Source organism: Dendrobates tinctorius, unplaced genomic scaffold, assembly GCF_039654945.1.
Source record: "Dendrobates tinctorius isolate UK_male_01 unplaced genomic scaffold, ASM3965494v1 ptg000032l, whole genome shotgun sequence".
In the NCBI taxonomy this organism is placed as follows: domain Eukaryota; kingdom Metazoa; phylum Chordata; class Amphibia; order Anura; family Dendrobatidae; genus Dendrobates; species Dendrobates tinctorius.
The window spans coordinates 22,084,489-22,108,082 of record NW_027361700.1 but is presented as its reverse complement, the minus strand read 5'-3'; the positions used below and the strand labels follow the sequence as shown (position 1 = coordinate 22,108,082).

The 23,594-nt window shown below is 44.6% G+C and overlaps 1 protein-coding gene across 1 annotated transcript in view; it reads right to left on the bottom strand.

The window, feature by feature from the left end:
* Nucleotides 1-17,794: 17,794 nt before the first annotated feature.
* The window catches only part of ZPBP2 (zona pellucida binding protein 2), a 202,157-nt gene continuing 196,357 nt past the window's right edge, over nt 17,795-23,594 (bottom strand). Inside the window, exons 9-11 of the mRNA XM_073572279.1 lie at nt 20,728-20,848; nt 18,812-18,991; nt 17,795-18,582 (exon numbers count right to left, since the gene is read on the bottom strand). Coding sequence (XP_073428380.1) covers nt 20,841-20,848 — 8 coding nt within the window. The 3' untranslated portion in view covers nt 17,795-18,582; nt 18,812-18,991; nt 20,728-20,840. The remainder of the gene's footprint in view (nt 18,583-18,811; nt 18,992-20,727; nt 20,849-23,594) is intronic.

Sequence of the window (23,594 nt, the reverse complement as noted above, 5' to 3'; positions counted from 1 at the left end):
AGCCGTTCTCACGCCCAGTATGGATTGCACGTGATTGCACAAAGGTTAGAAAGGGTACCGTATCCCCGGATAACATGTATGGATAGCGTACACATTCAAAATATATGTCTATACATCAGGAGGCAGGCTCAGACGGTGTTAGGCCCAGTATGGATTGCACGTGATTGCACAAAGGTTAGAAAGGGTACCGTATCCCCGGATAACATGTATGGATAGCGTACACATTCAAAATATATGTCTGTACATCAGGAGGCAGGCTCAGACGGTGTTAGGCCCAGTATGGATTGCACGTGATTGCACAAAGGTTAGAAAGGGTACCGTATCCCCGGATAACATGTATGGATAGCGTACACATTCAAAATATATGTCTGTACATCAGGAGGCAGGTTCAGACGGTGTTAGGCCCAGTATGGATTGCACGTGATTGCACAAAGGTTAGAAAGGGTACCGTATCCCCGGATAACATGTATGGATAGCGTACACATTCAAAATATATGTCTTTACATCAGGAGGCAGGCTCAGACGGTGTTAGGCCCAGTATGGATTGCACGTGATTGCACAAAGGTTAGAAAGGGTACCGTATCCCCGGATAACATGTATGGATAGCGTACACATTCAAAATATATGTCTATACATCAGGAGGCAGGCTCAGACGGTGTTAGGCCCAGTATGGATTGCACGTGATTGCACAAAGGTTAGAAAGGGTACCGTATCCCCGGATAACATGTATGGATAGCGTACACATTCAAAATATATATCTGTACATCAGGAGGCAGGCTCAGACGGTGTCAGGCACAGTATGGATTTGACGGCCCAGATTACACAGCGGAGGAGCAGGGAGAGGTAAAGATTGCAAATGCTGGGGCCCTGCCCAAGCAAGGGGGGCCCACTCGTGGGCGTCGGTACTGGCACTGGGCCCCTCATAGTACGGCGGTGTGTATGACGGCGGGTGTGCACCACCACCGTCAGAGACACTTGATTGCACTATGAGGGACCCTGTGCCAGTGCCCACACCCAAGAGTCGGCCTACCCACCTGTCCAGGGCAACGGCACTCGCACGGTGTCGTGCGCTAGGTGGTGACCCCGGCCATGGAGGGGGGAGGCAGCACAGTTAGGGAGTTTTAGAAAGTGGCATATGTTGATGTTGGACATTCAGCTGATGCAAAAGGCGAAATAGGTGAAGTCCCAGGAAGAGGTGGACCAAAGCAAGCCATTTTTCTGTCACCCTATGTGTCATCAGGGGAAGGTGGGACAAAATCCTTGGAAACCCATGCATGGTTCATTTTAATGAAGGTTAGATCATCCACATTTTGGGTTGACAGACGGGTCCTTTTTTCTGTCAGGATTGATCTAGCTGCACTGAAGACTCTTTCCGATAGCACACTTGCAGCTGGGCAAGCGAGCTCCTGTAAGGCATATTGGGCCAATTCAGGCCAGGTGTCCAGATTAGCGGCCCAATAGTCAAAGGGGAATGACCTGTGTGGGAGAACATCGATATGGGAGGAAAAGTAGTTTGTAACCATAGTTGACAACTGCTGTCTCCTGTCACTTTCCATCGATGCAGTATTACCAGTTGTGTGAGCGGTATTTGAAAAATCAGTCCACAACATTGTCATGAAACCCCTGTCTCCAACGCCACTTCTGCTGTGTGCACCACGAACACCTCTGCCAAGCTGCCCCCAGCCCGTACGGCTCGTGTGAGAACCATCACCGCTGCTGTGTGCTGGGAATGCCTCAAGCAACCGATTTACCAGAGTTGCTTGTTTATTAGCCAATATTAGGTCAAGGTTCTCCTGTGGCATGATGTTTTGTAATTTGCCTTTATAGCGTGGATCCAGGATGCTGGCCAACCAGTATTCGTCATCGTTCATCATTTTGGCAATGCGTGGGTCCCTTTTTAGGATCTGCAAGGCATAATCTGACATGTGGGCCAATGTTCCCGGTGTCAATGATGCACTGCGAGTGCTGGGTGGAGGAGCACTTTCTGGCAAATCCACATCCCTCCAGTCACGCACAAACCCTGTACCAGACCTTGCCACGCCAACATTTTCACTTGCCCCACGAGATGCATCCTCCTCCCCTAAGTAATCATCCCCATCATCCTCCTCCTCCTCTTCCTCCACCTCGTCCAGGAGAGGTCCCTGAGCAGACAATGGCTGAATGTCATCAAGGATTCCCTCCTCCTCTTCCTCCTCATCAACATTGGCTGCAGACGTCTGCTCCTTAAGGTGCGTCAAAGTTTGCATGAGCAGACGCATAAGTGGGATGCTCATGCTTAGGATGGCATCGTCTGCGCTTACCAGCCGTGTGCATTCCTCAAAACACTGAAGGACTTTACAGAGGTCTTTCAGCTTCGACCACTGCACACCTGTCAACTCCATGTCTGCTCTCAAAGTGCCTGGCCGTGTATCCTCCCACAAATGCATTATGGCCTGCCTCTGCTCACACAGCCGCTCCACCATGTGCAGGGTGGAGTTCCACCTTGTTGCAATGTCGATAATGAGGCGGTGGTTGGGAAGGTGGAGCAATCGCTGCAGCTTCTGCATACGAACGGAGTGTACAGGCGACCGGCGGATGTGCGCGCACAGTCTTCGCACCTTCTGGAGCAGGGCTGTTAACTCCGGATAATTTTTGAGGAAGCACTGCACCACCAGGTTCAAGGTGTGAGCCAAGCAAGGTATATGGCTGAGTTTTGAAAGGGCTATGGCTGCCACAAAATTACGGCCGTTATCGTCACTAACTACCTTGCCTGCCTCAAGATGTACACTGCCCAGCCATGACTCAGTTTGTCGCTTCAAGTACTCGGCCAGCACCTCAGCGGTGTGTCTGTTGTCCAAACACATCATCTGCAACACAGCCTGCTGACGCTTTCCACTAGCTGCTCGATAGGGGGACACATCGTGTGCAACAGTGGCAGCTGCAGATGGAGTGCTCGAACGACTGCGCTCTGGGGACGAGCTTTCGCTTCTGGAGGAGGAGGAGGAGGAGGGTCGAACGCCTACAGCCAACTGTTTCCTATACCGTGGGCTAGGCAGCACTGTCCCACCACCCTGTGGACCCTGCATCCACCACATTAACCCAGTGCGCAGTGATGGACACGTAACAGCCCTGGCCATGCCGACTGGACCATGCATCAGTTGTGAGGTGCACCTTTCCACTCACTGACTGCTTGAGTGCATGGACAATGCGGTCTTTTACATGATGGTGGAGGGCTGGGATGGCTTTGCGAGAGAAGAAGTGGCGACTGGGTAGGTCATAGTGTGGTACTGCATAGGCCATGAGTTCGCGGAAAGCTGCGCTTTCCACCAACCGATAGGGCATCATCTCAAACGAGATTAGTTTGGCAATGTGGGCGTTCAAACCCAGTGTACGCGGATGAGAGACTGAGTACTTTCTTGACCTACTCATAGTGTCTGGGAGGGTGAGCTGGACTTGAGAGCTGCATATGGTGGAAGTAGCGGTGGACAGGGCGGACTGAGAGAGGGTTGATGATGGTGATGGAGTTGGTGTTCTTTCTGATGGCCTAGATTCAGTATTTCGTTGATATAACAGTGGGATTCCCTGACTGCTGTGGCCTTGCAACGACACCTCAACATTTGCTGCTGTGCTAACCGGTGGGCTTACAGTGGGGGAAACAATGTAGCGTTGCTGACTACCTTCTTTGTGATCAGTTGCACATGTGGCACTTGAGGTTTGGTGTTGTGTCCACGCTTGCAAGTGCATGCTGGTTAAATGTCTAAGCATGCAACTGGTATTCAAATTTTTCAGATTTTTCCCTCGGCTAAAGGTCTTTGCGCACTTCTTACAGATAACCTTGGCCTGATCATGAGGATTTTGTTCAAAAAAGTGCCACACTGCACTCTTCCTACTTTGGCAGACATTTTGCGGCCTAGCACGCTGTGATCTTTTGACCCTCTGGACAAGCTGTCCAGCAACTCTTTTGATTTTTGGAACCTGTCTTTGGAGTGCTCCGGGCCTGCCAGATAACAGCTGTTGCGATGTCGATGTCTGCTGTGGATGCTCCTCCTCATCTGAGCTATTGGAAGCAGCACCCTCTTCCCCCAATGGATGCCAATCTGGGTAAACAACTGGGTCATCCATCCATCACCTCCTCTTCAATGTCATGTGCACCTTCCTCTGTGTCACCGTGTATGGTGGTATAGTGTGCGGGAAGGGGCACCTGAGTCTCATCAGGGTCAGAATCTGGCTCTGTACACTGCGAGGACAATGTAGTGCTCTGAGTGAATGTACCAGCAGAATCATCTATCAGCGGCTGTGCATCAGTGCACTCCATGTCAGATTCATCTTGGCCTGGGTAATTCACCATTTCACTTGATAATCCAGGCATGGTATGTGAAAACAGCTCCATGGAGTAATCAGTAGTATGGCCTGCGTCATCCTTCAATCTTGGTTGGGGTGAAGGACACAAGGAAAGGTGTGGTTCATGAACATGAGCCTCCAATGACGACTCAGTGCTTTTATTTTTTACAACTTCAGAAGAGGAGGCGATAGAGCTGGAGGCTGAGTCAGCAATGTAAGACAAAACTTTTTCCTGAAGCTCTGACTTTAAAAGCGGTTTGCCAACTCCTAGAAAACTAAGCCTTCGAGGCCTTGTGGAGCCAGACGATGACTCAGGCTCAACACCTCCTGTATTCGGTCCTATTTTGCTTTTGCCGCTACCATCAGATCCACCACCAACACCATCATTACCAGCTGCCAACCCCCGCCCAATTCCACGGCCTCTTCCACCAGCCTTCCTCATTTTTGGTAGAAATGTAGACCAAATCCAACAAACTATATAGTAATGTAGAACAAGGTACAAGGTGTCTATAGGACAGGGGAGATTTTGAATTTCTGCAGACACTTGTGGACACTTTTGGATTGTGTGAGGCCCACTGAATATCACAGCGCTATGTCATTGGCTCGATTTCGCAGGTGTGAAAAATGTCACTAGAGGATAAGGGAGATTTTGAATTTCTGCACACACTAGTGGACACTGGACACTTTTGGATTGTGTGAGGCCCACTGAATATCAGAGCGCTATGTCACAGGCTCGATGGCACAGGTGTGAAAAAAGTGACTACAGGATAAGGGAGATTTTGAATTTCTGCACACACTAGTGGACACTGGACACTTTTGGATTGTGTGAGGCCCACTGAATATCAGAGCGCTATGTCACAGGCTCGATGACACAGGTGTGAAAAAAGTGACTACAGGATAAGGGAGATTTTGAATTTCTGCACACACTAGTGGACACTGGACACTTTTGGATTGTGTGAGGCCCACTGAATATCAGAGCGCTATGTCACAGGCTCGATGGCACAGGTGTGAAAAAAGTGACTACAGGATCACAGAGATTTTGAATTTCTGCACACACTAGTGGACACTGGACACTTTTGGATTGTGTGAGGCCCACTGAATATCAGAGTGCTATGTCACAGGCTCGATGGCACAGGTGTGAAAAAAGTGACTACAGGATAAGGGAGATTTTGAATTTCTGCACACACTAGTGGACACTGGACACTTTTGTATTGTGTGAGGCCCACTGAATATCAGAGCGCTATGTCACAGGCTCGATGGCACAGGTGTGAAAAAAGTGACTACAGGATAAGGGAGATTTTGAATTTCTGCACACACTAGTGGACACTGGACACTTTTGGATTGTGTGAGGCCCACTGAATATCAGAGCGCTATGTCACAGGCAGAAATTGGCTAGTGTATCACAAACTACAAGGTGTATGTAGAATTGGGCAGAATAGGAATCTCCCTAGAGTGTAGGTCTGTAAGAACGGAACAAGTCCTCCACTTATCCTTCCACAGTGACACACAGATAGCTTCACTGTGGCTGTGATAACAGCCGTTACACGGTACTGTGTGAGGAGCGTACACCGCTGTATGGTGTGAAAAAATGCACGCTCAGTACCTCAGCAGGACAAAAAAAAAAATTGGGATTGCTTTTAAAAAAAAGTCCCTAGTCTCACTTTATGCCATTGCTGCGTGGGAAATTCCCACACAGCAATGGCATAAAGTGAGACTAGGGACTTTTTTTTTTTTTTAAGTGGCGGAGGAATACAGTGCGGAAGGATACCTACCTTCCGTCATTGGATTTCTGCAGCCCGTAGAGAACGGCAGCATCAGCTGATGCTGCAGTTCTCTACCCAAGATCGTCGTGGGACACACTCGTGGACTGCTTCGGATCGTGGGTGAGTATTTTTGTGGTTTGTTATGTCAATATTTATTCCGTAAAAGACAATGGCTTCGGGGAACAATGTGACAAGTATTGGTAAGTATGTTACTCTATGTTATATGTACTGTATGTCTATGTATGTATTGTATGAATGTATTGTATGTAGTATGTATGTAGTATATATGTAGTATGTATGTAGCATGTAGTATGTATGTAGTATGTATGTAGCATGCATGTAGCATGCAGTATGTATGTAGCATGCATGTAGTATATATGTAGCATGTAGTATGTATGTGGTATGTATGTAGTATGTATGTAGCATGTAGTATGTATGTAGCATGCATGTAGTATATATGTAGTATGTATGTAGTATGTATGTAGTATATATGTAGTATGTATGTAGCATGTAGTATGTATGTAGCATGCATGTAGTATATATGTAGTATGTATGTAGCATGTAGTATGTATGTAGCATGCATGTAGTATATATGTAGTATGTATGTAGCATGTAGTATGTATGTAGCATGCATGTAGTATATATGTAGTATGTATGTAGCATGTAGTATGTATGTAGCATGCATGTAGTATATATGTAGTATGTATGTAGCATGTAGTATGTATGTAGCATGCATGTAGTATGTATGTAGTATGTATGTGGTATGTATGTAGCATGTAGTATGTATGTAGCATGCATGTAGTATGTATGTAGTATGCATGTAGTATATATGTAGTATGTATGTAGCATGTAGTATGTATGTAGCATGCATGTAGTATATATGTAGTATGTATGTACACTCACTGGCCACTTTATTAGGTACACCTGTCCAACTGTGTGTTAAGACTTAATTTCTAATCAGCCAATCACATGGCGGCAACTCAGTGCATTTAGGCATGTAGACATGGTCAAGACAATCTCCTGCAGTTCAAACCGAGCATCAGTATGGGGAAGAAAGGTGATTTGAGTGCCTTTGAACGTGGCATGATTGTTGGTGCCAGAAGGGCTGGTCTGAGTATTTCAGAAACTGCTGATCTACTGGGATTTTCACGCACAACCATCTCTAGGGTTTACAGAGAATGGTCCGAAAAAGAAAAAAAATCCAGTGAGCGGCAGTTCTGTGGCCGGAAATGCCATGTTGATGCCAGAGGTCAGAGGAGAATGGGCAGACTGGTTCGAGCTGATAGAAAGGCAACAGTGACTCAAATTGCCACCCGTTACAACCAAGGTAGGCAGAAGAACATCTCTGAATGCACAGTGCGTCGAACTTTGAGGCAGATGGGCTACAGCAGCAGAAGACCACACTGGGTACCACTCCTCTCAGCTAAGAACAGGAAACTGAGGCTACAATTTGCACAAGCTCATCGAAATTGGACAGTAGAAGATTGGAAAAACGTTGCCTGGTCTGATGAGTCTCGATTTCTGCTGCGACATTCGGATGGTAGGGTCAGAATTTGGCGTAAACAACATGAAAGCATGGATCCATCCTGCCTTGTATCAACGGTTCAGGCTGGTGGTGGTGGTGTCATGGTGTGGGGAATTTTTTCTGGGCACTCTTTGGGCCCCTTGGTACCAATTGAGCATCGTTGCAACGCCACAGCCTACCTGAGTATTGTTGCTGACCATGTCCATCCCTTTATGACCACAATGTACCCAACATCTGATGGCTACTTTCAGCAGGATAATGCGCCATGTCATAAAGCTCGAATCATCTCAGATTGGTTTCTTGAACATGACAATGAGTTTACTGTACTCAAATGGCCTCCTCAGTCACCAGATCTCAATCCAATAGAGCATCTTTGGGATGTGGTGGAACGGGAGATTCGCATCAGGGATGTGCAGCCGACAAATCTGCGCCAACTGTGTGATGCCATCATGTCAATATGGTCCAAAATCTCTGAGGAATGCTTCCAGCACCTTGTTGAATCTCTGCCACGAAGAATTGAGGCAGTTCTGAAGGCAAAAGGGGGTCCAACCCGTTACTAGCATGGTGTACCTAATAAAGTGGCCAGTGAGTGTATGTAGTATGTATGTAGTATATATGTAGCATGTAGTATGTATGTAGCATGCATGTAGTATATATGTGTTATGTATGTAGTATGTATGTATATATGTGGTATGTATGTGGTATGTATGTAGTATGTATGTAGGTGGTATGTATGTAGCATGTATGTAGCATGCATGTAGTATGTATGTAGTATTTTTTTTTTTTTTTTTTTTTTTTTAACATTTAACACATTAGCCGGATGATGGGACTACTACTGTCCCATCATTGGCTAATGTGTCAATCACTGTCATGGTAGCAGGCATCGCCAGATGGGACTTGTAGTCCCATCGGACGATGCTTGCACAGACCCCCGGACATCAGCACAGCCCCCCGGCAGGCCGGTACAGACCCCCACAGGGTGCACAGACCACCGGCAGGCCGGCACAGCCCCCCGGCAGGCCGGTACAGACCCCCACAGGGTGCACAGACCACCGGCAGGCCGGCACAGCCCCCCGGCAGGCCGGTACAGACCCCGGGCAGTCCACACAGCCCCCCGGCAGGCCGGCAGAGACCCCCGGAAGGCCCGAAATGACGGCGCATCATGATGCGCACACACCGCGCATCATGATGACGTCAGGCTGTCAATCAACTTTGAACTTCCGATTCCGATGCCGACTTCCGATATTGAAAAAATATCGGAAGTCGGTATCGGAATTCCGATACAGCAAGTATCGGCCGATACCCGATACTTGAGGTATCGGAATGCTCAACACTAGCCTGGATTTTTCACCCCCAGCAGTTTGCCCCAGATGTTTCACCTACAGCATTTTGTCCCTGGAAGTGTCACCATCTGATATTTTGCCCCTAGCATTTTGACCCCAGATGTTTCACAATCAGCTTTTGGGGTCAACATACAGGGAACAAAACATCTAGGGCTGAACATACCTGGGGGTAAAATATACAGGACCCCAATTGCTGGGGATTCTTGTGGCTGCCTTTTCAGCTGCTCTATTAGCTGGCCTTAAAGGAGTATTATCACCCTAGAACACAAAAAAACTGACATACTTACCTGTCGCAGCTGCAGCTCTTGGGTTCCGGAGTGGAGTCTAGCGGTTCCCCATGACGTCTTCTCCTGCTTCTGGCTGTCTTTTCATCTTGCCTGGATCACTGATCCATGAAGCATGAAGAATGCCGCGGCAGTGAGGCCGAATGTCTCCTGGCCGCTCACTGACATGACGTCACTCCTGCCCAATTCATCAGTCAATCCAGGGGGCAGGATGCCTCTCCTGTCGCCAAAACACTGCTGCACATGCGCAGTGCCGCGATGAGATCAAGCAGAAGAAGAGGACGCTGGGAAGAAGGAGAGGACTCGTGGTGGCCTCCGGATCCAGCATGGCGATCGCCAGCCCACACAGTCAGGAGAACATCAGGCAAAGATGAGCAGAAGACCTCTAGGTAAGTACCAGGAGGGGAAGATCGGCAGCATGCTTTCCACAACATGATTGCTGAAAGCATGCTGCATTATTTTGCTGTTCGGCATGAGAATACCCCTTTAATGCAGGCTAAGTATGGAAGCAGGGGAACTGTTGACTGACTACAGGATTAATCCCACCAACCATCTCTGCAGAACTGATATATTGCCTTTGCTGAACTAAAGCGGTGGTTAACCAGCTTCTATAGAACCTCTTTATCAGGTCTTCAGAAGGGGGGTTTTGGGATTAGCCCTCACAGAACACTCTGCCAGTACACCAAAGAATGGAGCAGCAGATAAAAGTGGTATTCTCACTTCAGGATCCCTTTTTCTGTTGATGCCCATTCCTCAGATTAGGCCAAGATTAGGGTCCAGTTGTATTCTGCATTGAACCAGCTGTTTATCAGCAGCTTTCAGCACCAACGACAAGGACAAGTGACTGGAAGCTGCAGCCATAGCTCTCCATGATTTCAGTGAGATCCAGGGAAGATGTGACAGCACTTGGTAAAGAGCTGATCCACCGTGACATGCCTTATACAGGGGCATGCACTGCTCTGTGCAGAGAAATGCATGTTCTGGACGGGACTCGATTGTGTGCATCTGGACTTTCAGTAACAAACGGCCCTTTGGGGACAACCATTAAATTGGTGTGGCCCTTGGTGAATATGAGTTTGACACCCCTGATCTAAGATAAGTGACCATCATTTTACTGTCATGTACTAGTGGTGTTACACTTAATGGCTTCTTTTGTCATCCATTACATATCATACTATATCGAGTGATGAGCAAACCCGATCTGGATAGTTCAGGTTTCGTATCGAACATTGCCTGCTCGGGTTCAACCACACCGACCCAAAACAGGCAATGTTTGGAGTTTGATCATCAGAAAATAAAAATCACTTCTCTCCCCTTTGCCGAGGTCCCTACCTGTGTGGAGAGTCTTCTTGACCAAGGGAATCCCTAGCTAGGAATAATGAAAGGGATTCCCTCGGTAACGATGACATATTCACGCAATGTGTAAGTGCATGGAAGAGGACTGAAGAGGACCCTCCGCGTCTGTCGGTACCTCATAGAACCATAGGAAAAAGGATGATCACAAGGCAATTATTTGTGTGTATAAAAATATAATTTTTATTGAAACAAATTCATTAAAACCTTACTGCCAAAACTGGGGAAGTAGGAAAGTACAGATACACTCATTGCTCACAGTCACTCATTAAACGCGCAAATCCAGGAAGAGACAGCTACCACGAAAACGGATAGACATAGGGACTGCCAGCAATATATTGCAGCTACAAGGGGCAGAACTGAAAAAGCCCTAATAATAAACTACTACAAATATTAATATAGCCATAATTATATTGCAAGCTGTATAGGCCACATCACAGATTATGATCTAGATGTCAACCATAAAACAATGCCGCTTGCCTGGCAATAACCCTCATACCCATAATTACAATAATACTCCGCAAATATAATCAGATAACCGTGGTCACTTCTGGTCCACGCGACTGGAAGTAACGCTCACCACCCGGATGTGACGTGTCACATCCGGGTGGTGAGCATCACTTCCGGTCGCGCGGTATACCACACTGCAGCTGGGAGATATAAATAATGGAGACACATGGTTGGTAGCAGGCCCCTTGAGAAAGGAGCCGAAACGCGCGTGGGGGTGGACGCGCTAGTCCAGGAGGTAGCGGCACCCTGTATAAAAGATACCCAAAGGTAATTTTACCTGATTATATTAAAAAACACTCTCCCCTTGAAAAAGCAAATGTGAAACACGCAATGGGGTACCGCCACTACTTAAGGCAATGTAGCAACACTTTTTCTTTTATGTATCTTCCTTATACCTTAGCTTTCAAATCTCTAATATGTACTCTGGTCATTTCTGCCACATGGATTAACTTTTCTCTACCTGGACTTGCATATTTTTTCTTGGACACTTAGGCTAGTTTCACACTAGCGTTACTGGGCGCAGCAAAGGGCCGCAGCTAAGCTCCGCCCCTGGCCGTGCCTCCTCCGGTCAGCTCCTCCTCCGATCGCATGACGCTGCATGCGATCAGCATACCCCATACTTAGCGGTGAGTACGCTGGACGTGCGCTGGTACACTTTTGCCCGCACATCCGCACTTTTTGCGCTGCGCCGACGTGCACCAAACGCACTGTGTTGCATTTTTGTGCGCTCGGTGCAGAGCAAAAAGGGCGGATGCGCGACAGAGAATTTTGGGATGAATTCACAATAAATTTTCCTAATCAGAAGCATCCGTTGTTCTTATCTCACATTAAAAACTCACATTTTGCTTCAGATTTTCTGATTTTATAAAAGAAACGTTAAATTGAAGCAAAATCTGGTGTGAAGGAGCTAAACAATAGTTTTTTCTACGACATGTATTGTCCCAGTGGAAAATGATATATTCCTGTTTAAAAATGCTTCCAAGCTTCAAAAATGTCACATTTTCAAAGTCGTGAAAAGAATAACAGCAGCAGAAACTAGCAAAATGCAGAATTCCATGATAATAAAAGGTTTACATCAGGAAAAACGAGCAAACGTATAAGAAGTATTTGTGAAAAAAAGCATACTAACGCAACGGTTCATTAGGTCGGGGTCATGTGCAGCGTAAATGTCTAAATCCCATCCACATGCTCTTGGAAAAAATGCACAGTTTAAAAAAAATGACATGCTGTGCAGCAGTGGCAACTTACTATGTAGGAAGGGACGCCACTGCCCCCGGGCCATCAGGGGCCTGCCGCCAAGGGGTGTAATGCACCCATGAACAGCGGGCCCCCTGGATCTATCATGCTCTGGTAGGTGCCTGACTCCTCCTGGAGCATGGCAAGGATAAACTAATACCGCCTGCTGCTGCGCTGCTTTCCTCACTCTGCTTCGATGCAGATCCTGAGACGTGAACGATCACATGATTGCATACATCATTCCAGGTCCTGTATCAAAGCAGCGTGTGGCAGCAGGTGGTGAATATTAATTAACCCCCTGCCATGCTCCGGTAAGTGACCGGCACCTACTGGGGTATGGTGTACCCTCTTCCCAGCACTAATTCAGCATTGGAACTTCATTTTAGGCAGTTGGCAGGGGGCATGGCTAAAGGGGTAGGGCAGAGGTTAGGAGACATGTTAATGAATCCTTAAGGTCCATTCACATGCACTAAGTAGTTGCAGCAGACAATCTGCAGCTAATTTATAGCAGAAAATTCTACACTAAAATTGACATCTAGTGATACGATTTTGATGCGACAACCTTGTCCTCTGCCTGTGATTGACAATGGCTGGATACCTGCAAATCAGGGTTGGTGGACAAGGTTACCACTCTGCTTATGAACATGGCAGGCCACTGTATCTCAAAGGCAGGACTTCTACTTTGAAGCTGAGCAGAGAATCAGACTGCAACTAAAAAAGTGAGGCATAGTTGGAATCAGTAGGCCTCACCCTACATTATACTATCCTCAAAGTTTCCCTTTAAGGTAAAATAATCACATAGTTTTCTATATCAGCACATTGTAATAGATAATTTTTCACATTTGTGCAACATAAACTTTGCAACAATTCTATATAGTGGAAATGTTAAATGCTTACCAGAGTCATGCAGAAGGAACTGCTGCTGGATACCATCAATATTGATCCCCTGGAACTCCTGGGGAATAAGGCTGGTTTCACACTTGCGTTTTTTTGCGCTGTATTTTAGCGCTAAAAAATGCATGCGTTTTTATTCCTATATTTTGCATGGGATGCGCTTATGTGCGCATACACATGCGTTTGTATGCGTTTTTACGCGCATGCATTTTTTTGTGGTGTGCGCTCGGGCGCACAAAATGCATCCTGTTGAATTTTTTGGGCGTCCGACTTGCCTTAAAAAAACGCATGCGCTCGCAATGCGTTTTTTTACAGCAAGAAACCCATTATAAGTCTATGGGTGCGCATTGGTAAGCTCATGTATGCGTTTTTTTGCGCATGCGTTTTTTTGTTGACCATTAGTTAGACAATGGAATGTAGGGGTTTGGGTTAGTTAAGGGGGTTTAGGGTTAGGGTTTGGGTTAGGGTTAGTATGGTTTGGTTAAGGGTTAGGGTTTAGGGTTAGTTAGGGTTTAGGGTTAGGGTTTGGGTTAGGGTTAGTAGGGTTTGGTTAAGGGTTAGGGTTAGTATGGTTTGGTTAAGGGTTAGGGTCAGGGTCAGGGTATGGTTTGGTTAAGGGTTAGGGTTAGGGTTAGAAGTCATGGTTAGGGTTAGTGTGAGGGGCCAACTAATGTTGGAAAAAACCACAAACGCGGTAAAAACGCACTAAAAACGCATACAAACGCATAAAAAAGCTGCGTTTTTTTCATGCATGCTCATAAAAATGCTTGAAAAAAACGCAGCATTTGTATGCGTTTGTATGCGTTTTTTCTATGCATTTTTTTGCGGGAAAAACGCGCTGCAAAACAAAGCAAGTGTGAAAGTAGCCTAACAAGTTGATCAAGGGTTTGAAGCAACCTTGGAATATTGCCAAGTTGCCTTGATAATCGTATTGTTCTCTTCAGTGATGCTTTCTTTGGGAGAAGTGCTGCAACATTAGAATGGGCTCCTGAAATGACTTCTAGGAGAATCTGTTGTGGTGTCTCCTGTGTTGTCCTTGGCCTGGTGACCGCCTCATTGACGAGTCGGATTGCTTCAGGTCTTGCTGCTTGTGCTGCATGGTTGTGGTGATTGGTTACTTTCACCACTTCACCAGATGCTTCATTGCTCCAAACATGTCCCTTGCAAGTCGACCGTTTTTCACACACCCAGATGGAATGGACATCGTCAGCCGTTCGTTTGGAAAATACGTACAAGTGATTCTCATAGACCAACTTCTTCCCACGTTTGGATAGAACTGAATTCATACTTGTAGAACGTGAATTGCTGTGGAAGCTGACTGATTTTTTGTGCTAGTACACCTCTCTCTTTGTAGAGATTTTAGACACTGCTATATTCTGATGTAAAGATGGAATAAAAGCTACACCTGACATGAAAATTGTTACATCTGCAACAAAACTTGCAAAAAAGCAGGTCAGTGCTGAGTCAGGTAAAAGTTCACAAAATGTTTTGATTTTAGAGTGGTTTACATTCCCCACCTAAATCAGGCCTCATTCACACTGCATTTTTTGAATCCGTTGATTTTTTCCTGGTATGTTTTTGCAACACAAAAACGTTTTAGAAACGTTTTGGAAAATGTCTTGTTAAAATTGCGGGCAAAATGCTCTGCTACTATAATGCAATCAGTTGTGAGGTTTACAGATAGAAACAGTTGATTTAAAATGTCACAAAAGTGCAGCACTCTGTACAGTACCTTTGTGACATGTGAATTGATGACGGACGGGAATTCATAAACCACAAGGATAAACTGGCGAAACATCCTAACACAAAATTCTGGGGGCAAAACAGGGTACACACATCCGGGGGCAAACAACCGGGGGGTGAACTGCTGGGGGCAAAACATCCGGGGGCGAACTTATGGGGGCGAAACATCCGTGGACGAACTGCTGGGGCGAAAAATCCGGGGGTGGACTGCCAGGGGTGAAAAATCTGGGGGCGAACTGCTGGGGGCGAAACATGCAGGGGGAACTGCTGGGGGCGAAACATCCTAGGGTGAACTGCTGGGGGCAAAACATCCGGGGCGAATGGCTGGGGGTGAAACATGTGGGGGGAACTGCTGGGGGCGAAACATCCGAGGGTGAACTACTGGGGGCGAAACATCCGGGGGCGAACTGCTGGGGGCGAAACATCCGGGGGCGAACTGCTGGGGGTGAAAAATCCAGGGGCAAAATATTTGGGGGCGAACTGCTGGGGGCGAAACATCCGGGGGTGAACTGCTGGGTTCAAAAAATCTGGGGTCGAAACATACGGGGTCGAAAAATCCGGGGGCGAACTGATGGGGGCAAAATGTACGGGGGCAAAATGTGCGAGAGGTGAATCCTCCTGGGGGCGAAATGAAAGGGGCGAAATGTGCGGGGGCAAAATGTACCTGGGGGCGAACTGCTGGGGACGAAACTTCCTAACACCAACACAGACGCTCTCCGGCTCAGTATGGATTACAACACAATATAAAAAGCCATAAAACGGTAATGGATCTGAAGCGTACAGCTGTACACAGTGTAGGGGTAATTGTCAATCTCAGTATTTATTTCCACAGTCAGAAACAGACTCTCACTTGGTCAGTTTGGATTAGACCAGAATATAAAAAGCAGTAAATGGGTAATGTATCACAAGCGTAGAGCTGTATACAGTGTTGGGGTAATTTTTTAAATCTACATATATATTGCAGGAGTAACCCACAGACTCTAACACTCTCAGGATGGATCACACCACAATATAAAAAGAAGATCCGCAAGAAATAATCACACATATGGGCCAATGTACCTGGTGTCAATGATACACTTAGAGTGGTGGGTGGAGGAGGACTTCCTGGCAGAAAGGGTACAGTATCACCAGATACCAGGTATATATAGCATAGTTTAAACATTAAAAATGTACGTCTATATATCAGGACTAGTGCTGAGCCACCCCGCTAGTGTTCGAGTTCGGATCGGTTCGTCGAACAGGAGGCAAGTTCGTCGAATGTTTGTCGAACCTTCGACGAACACCGTCGAACCCCATTGAAAACAATGGCAGGCAAACACAAACACATACAAACACACAGAAAACAATTACAAAACACCTTAAAAAGGTGTCCCAAAGCAGACAAAATGCTCAGAAGACAAAAATAACATATGGAAAAGGGCAACTACATATAGAAAAGAGGTGGAGGAGTAAAAGGAGGAGGAGGAGACACAGATATAGGCATGTCATGCCCTTATAAAGTAAAGAAAGGCTGGACTAAAAATCTAAAATTCTAAAATCGAAGACGATCATATACCATCGAACTTCCCACCATAAATTATGCCAACTGTCGATCGGGAGGCGTTATTTCCACGACCCTCCGAACAGCGTCCATGAAGGCAAAGTGTTTGGTTTCCGGGGGCAGTATGGTTGCAAAGTTGAACCTTAAAGGAATGTCCAGAAGGGCACCACCAGGAGTGGAGCCTGCGGCTTAACTGGACTCCACACGGGCAACCTCAACCATGCCAGCCACGGAAAAGATGGACAGATTGCAAACTTTGTCGATTCTGTGGGTGGTGGTGCATGGCCGTTTTTAGTTGTGCTAGCGATTTGTCAGCTTAATTCCTTTAACGAACGAGACTCCGGCATGCCCCCGCGGTCCGCGTCCAGCTTACTAGAGGGACGCGCAAGGCTCTGGCACGCGAGATCGAGCAATAACAGGTCTGTCATGCCCTTACATGTCCGGGGCTGCATGCACGCTACACTCAAGTGTCTCTGACGGTGGGGGTACACACCCACCGTCAGACACACCGGCGTACTATGAGGGACCCTGTGCCAGTGCCGTCGCCCAAGAGTGGCCCCACCCACCTGTCCAGGGCAACGGCACTCGCACGGGTGCGTGAGCCAGGTGGTGACCCCGGCCCTGGGGGGGAGGCAGCCCAGTTAGGGAGGTTGAAAAAATGGCATATGTTGATGTTGGACATTCAGCAGCTGCAAATGGAGGAATTGGAGAAGTCCGAGGAAGAGGAGGACAAAAGCGAGCCATTTTTCTGGCAACCTACGTGTCAGCAGGGGAAGGTGGGACAAAATCCTTTGAAACCCATGCATGGTTCATTTTAATGAAGGATAGATCATCAACATTTTGGGTCGACAGACGGGTCCTTTTTTCTGTCAGGATTGATCCAGCAGCACTGAAGACTCTTTCGGATAGCACACTAGCAGCAGGGCAAGCGAGCTCCTGTAAGGCATATTGTGCCAATTCAGGCCAGGTGTCCAGTTTACAGGCCCAACAGATGTGAGGGAGAACATCGATATGGGAGGAGAAGTAGTTTGTAACCATCGTTGACAACTGCTGTCTCCTGTCACTTTCAATCGATGCATAAACCACAAGAAGTATAAATTGCCAAAATTACAAATTTTATTAAATGCAATAGCATAACATACGATATTTAATCAAACAGGAAATTACACAGATAAAACAAGGATACTGCTATCCAAACAGGGAGCCATATTGCACACTTGCCCAAATTAGCATATATTAATTGAAATATTTGACAAAATACTTGTATTATACGTCACTGAAAAACAATATGCTACACTCTGATATCCATAACACCTATAAGGATTAAATTCATACAAGCACATTTGAACTATTGAGAGTTTCCACAATGGAAACAGGCATAGCCAATCAGTAAGTACATATGAATCTTATGCATACAAAGTATGCCATTTAACTAGTAATAAGTGCTTAACCAATAGTGCGCTAAAGTATAATCCCAATATGAGTGTATGAACATAAGGAAATTTCCGAAAAAGGGCACTTACATGATTTAAGTATATGGCGCTGGCTTCCCCGCCGCCCCAACGCGCGTTTTGTTTCTTCATCAGGAGGCGTGTCTAAGGGCTGGGTAAGGGAGTGTTATATACAATGGACGGCCAATCAAAAATGAGAGAACCGCGCACGTCACTAAATTATCATGCGGCGCATCCCAAATACGTATCACCGCTTCCTGCCTTTATGGCGCATGTGCCGCTGATGTCACGCTCCCCGGAACATGACCACGGGCTCGCAGACATGGAGTAGAAGCAGTGACGCATCGTCATAACGACCGCGCAAGCGCACTCCTCTCCTCGTGTCCGCTTAAGAGAAAGTCGGAGCTGACAAAGTACATGATTAAAACATACATTATTACAAAAAAAACATTATTATGCCAAAACCATATGGATAGTTATACATGATTCTTGTGTATTTCATGAGGTCCTTTATGATAAAGTCCCTATTGCATATATCTCATTCCTGTAGAAGATGATGATTCAATGAAAGAAGAAAGTTCAAAGAATACATCTCAATATCCGTCCATCAAATATCGAATCTAAATTAAAAATAAAAATAAAGTTAATTAAAACAATAAAATAACCCAACTTCAAAAAACCCAAAATATTATAAAAATGAGCTGAACCCGAAACTCTCATTCAACCCAAAGGGGGTGATAGAATGTAGTCTGTATATCCACCTACTTTCTTCTTGGGATAAGCTTTTGAACAAATCACCCCCCCTAGGGCCAAGAGACACTTGATCAATAGCTCTGACATCCAGCTTACTTGAATCCGACTTATGATGATCTTTAAAGTGCTTCGTAAGAGTCTTCAACGTATCCATAGGGTCCGAGTTCTTTGCCTTTTCAATATCACGTACGTGTTCTCGTACACGAATTTTTAGTTCTCGAGTAGTCATTCCTACATGAATCAATCCACAAGGACATTGAGCGTGATAGATGACCCCTGTGGATGAACAGGTAAGGCGATGCAGGATTTTAAAAGTACAAGACCCATCAAAGTTTGAAAATTCTTTACATTTAACTAAATTTCTGCAGGCTTTACAAAGCCCACAAGGAAAAAAGCCCTTAATGGACTGGCTGGTCAAATTGGTTCTAGAACTCTCATAGTGACTTCGCACAAGTAAATCCCGCAGATTTTTAGATCTTTTAGCTGTGACTAAAGGAGATGATGCAATAAAATTTTTAATAATGGGATCCATTTTTAAATCGTCCCAATGCTTCTGAAAAATCCCTTTCAGAGCCTCCCATTGATTTTAAATGTGATAATCAATCTAACCGGTGGATTAGTACTTTTATCTTTAATGGAAGATTTATACAATAATTCATTCTTTGTAACTTCACATGCTCTGTGATAACCCTGCCGAATGGTTCTGTGGCTGTATCCACGTTCACGGAACCTTGAGTATAAATCTTTAGCCTGATAGTCAAAAGTCTCTTTAGTCGAGCAAATTCTTTTAATTCTAAGATGCTGATCAATTGGGATGCTGCTGATGGTTGAACGCGGATGCGAAGAGTCCGCATGTAAAAAGGTATTAGTGGACGTGGGTTTACGGTATACATCCGTGGACAGATGGCCATCTCCCATACATTGAATGTCTACATCAAGAAAATTGACTCTGCGACCATGGGAATAAGTCAACTTGATATTTAAACAATTATTATTGAGTTCATTCATCAAAGCATCCAACTGCTTCACCGAGTCCTCCCAGATGAACCAGATGTCGTCAATATAACGAATCCATTTATAGATTTTATCCATCTGGCTCACCGGGTTGCTCTGAAATATATCACGCTCCCAAGCCCCAAGGAACAGGTTGGCATACGAGGGGGGCACAACAAGCCCCCATAGCTGTTCCCTGGAGCTGAAGGAAAACCTCGTTATTAAAAGTAAAACAGTTGTGCTTCAATATGAACTCAAGAAGAAGAATTATGGTCTCAACCAGAGGTTTCTCAAGATTACTGGAATGTAAATACCACGACACCGCACGCAAACCATCCTCATGTCGTATCGAGGTATACAGACTCTCCACATCAGCGGTCACCATCAGCATGTTATCCTGTAATTCCAATCCATCAAAATGACCCAGGGCGGATGTCGTATCTTTAATAAAGGAAGGCAAAGTGGAAACTAGTGGTTATAAATAATGGTCAATAAATTGACACACCATCTCACAAAGCCCTCCATTCCCAGAAACTATGGGTCTCCCCGGTGGATCAATCGGATGTTTGTGCAATTTTGGAATTAATTAAAATGTTGGAAGACGTGGTTTAATTCCAACAATTGTGTCCTTCATTTTTTTAGAGATTATATTCTTATCAAAAGCTTTGATAACAATTTCACACAATTTTTCTTGAAAGGACACCAACGGATTATGTGTCAATTTCTTATAGCAATTTTTGTCCGACAGCAATCTCATAGCCTGTTTCTAATAAAGTGTATTCGGCCAAATAACCAAATTCCCACCTTTATCGGCAGGCTAGAATGTAACATCCGACCAAGATTTTAACTCTTTAATGGCAGCCTCTGTGGACTGTCTGTTCTTATTTTTGAAAGGAATAGTTCTTACTTTCTCAATATCAGCAGAAACCAATTTTACAAACATATCAACTGCCAGACAAATATTGAGACTGGGGAATTTTTTAGATTTATTAAAAAAGATAATTAGGGAAACTTCTAACCTCAGAGGTACAGTTCTCATCCGCCAAGGATTCCAAAATAGCCAGAGCTTCCCTCTCTACCCTAGAGTCAAATCCCATATTCGTATTAGATTTTTCATGAAATCGTTTAAGGATCAGCTTTCTGGAAAACAAATGCACATCTGTTATGAACGGGTAGCCGAGGAGGAAATAAAAAACAGACAAGCTAAGTCTCAGAAAACCAAAGAGGTTGGTAACTATGCAGACTGCAGACCCCTGATCCTAACAGGCAACTAGCAGCAGTCGTGGAGCGTTCCTACGGTGGTCCTAGATGCCTCGTCACAACTGGAGAACTAAATAAGCCTAAAACAGGAAAAGAGGAAAACTAACTGCCCCAGAGCAGACCCCAAAGGAGAGACAGCCCCCACATGTATTGACGGTTAAACAAGATGAAAACACAAACAAAGGCAGGAAAATAGGCTGAGCAAACGATGGGGCCAAACTAACTAGAAAGGACAGGAAAGGAAAGATACTGTCTGCAATCTGCCAAAAAAACCCTACAAAAATGTCCAACACAACTGATAGCAAAATTAACCCTGAAGTCACTAGACTTCTCCACTATATCAGCACTCTGAAATATTCTGAGACAGAGTAAAAAGAGGCCAATCTAATAGGGAACAAAAAAGACAATTTGGCAAATAAGTGTGGAAATTCAGCACAGCCCAGCCGGGCTGGCTGACCACACAAAAAAAACTGAAATGACCAACAAGAGCAAGTGTGAACATTAGCAAAAAACAAACTTATCTGGAGAAGACTGGAACAGAGCTGAGTCCTAGACCTGAGAAGCAGACTGAATCACCAGCACTAGGATAGGGCGTCGGCTGTCTTATATCCATTCTGATCCTCCAGAGATCCAATCGTTATCTTCCTCACCAGGTGGCAGATCATTACCACTTAAGCCAACCTCTCTACCTCCTGTCACCACCAGAGGAAGAACGGAAGGGGAACTCTCAACTGGTGGAGCAGAAAATGAGCTCATAACACACATCCTTTATTGCCGTGAATGGGTCTAAAAGGAGTACCAGGAGAAAATGGTAAACCTTTCTCAAGCAAATTAATCTGAATATCAGAAAGATGATGTTCTGAAAGGTTTACTACCTTAGGATGATCATTACGTCTGTAATCATCATGTTTTGCTTTGTAATCCCGATTCTTCCTTTTTCCACCAAATCTTGTTCTAACACTTGCATAACCTCCAGATTCGGATTCAGAATTAGAAGATACACTACTTGCATGTGAAGATAATGATATATTGGAAGAACTCCTGGTCAATGGTTTATCCAATTTACATGTAGTTTCATAGTCACAGACATCTCTTTGGTATTTCTTTGTTTTTATTGTACTGATATCCTGTTCACATTTACTCAAATCACGCTCAAGGTCCTTGTAGAAGGAATTCAATTCCTCGACTTGAAATTTCTGACTCATCGAGTTCTGTGATTGCTCAATCTGTAAATCAGTCTCAGCAAGTAATTTAATATTCTTTTCATTAATAATTTGCATAAAAGACAAAGAACAATTAGTTGAACATTCCTCCCATTTTTTAAGAAGTAACTCATCATCCAATTCAAAAAACGGAAATAATTGGACACGTAAGCCCCTTGGAATTATTTTTAACCTCAAATTGTTGTCCAGTGAGATCTTAATCCACCATAATCGTGTCTTTTTGTGAACAAGATTCCTATGGTTCCGGATCAGTTCCTTAAAATCCAGCTGGGTACCATTAAAATTGGATGCAGTTCCCTGAACAAATATATTAGAAGATTTTTGAAGCCAGGTCAATTCACTAGCTTTAAGGTCCATCGTGACCAAAATCTGGGCATAATCTGTTAAAAAACAGAAGTAACAATAATGACCAACAAAACCCAATAGATAGTTATTTAGACAAAAACTCAAAATGCAATGCATAAACCACAAGAAGTATAAATTGCCAAAATTACAAATTTTATTAAATGCAATAGCATAACATACGATATTTAATCAAACAGGAAATTACACAGATAAAACAAGGATACTGCTATCCAAACAGGGAGCCATATTGCACACTGCCCAAATTAGCATATATTAATTGAAATATTTGACAAAATACTTGTATTATACGTCACTGAAAAACAATATGCCACACTCTGATATCCATAACACCTATAAGGATTAAATTCATACAAGCACATTTGAACTATTGAGAGTTTCCACAATGGAAACAGGCATAGCCAATCAGTAAGTATATATGAATCTTATGCATACAAATTATTCCATTTAACTAGTAATAAGTGCTTAACCAATAGTGCGCTAAAGTATAATCCCAATATGAGTGTATGAACATAAGGAAATTTCCGAAAAAGGGCACTTACATGATTTAAGTATATGGTGCTGGCTTCCCCGTCGCCCCAACGCGCATTTCGTTATTTTAGTGTTCTTTTTGTTTCACTATTTTGTATTAAATTAGAATATTAACCTGTTGTCATTTTTATCACATATAATGAGCATACACTAATTCATTTTCATAAATATTATGTTGTGTATCACAATAATATTATTTTGTTACTTTTATAAGTAATAAGTTATGTATACAATAGTTCATTATTATTACATTATACTTTTATTATTATTTTCTTTGTGTGCACTTAGTCACTATTTATCACATTATTACAATATAGTCCTACACAATTTATGGGGATACATATTAGATTTAAATTGATCCTTTATGTAGTTCCTTTTTCGGTTGACACAGTTTAGTTTAACCTCTGATGCTTAGTGCGCATGTCTGGCTTTGTCAGCTCCGATTTTCTGGCAAGCGGACACGAGGAGAGGAGTGCGCTTGCGTGGTCGTTATGACGACGTGTCGCTGC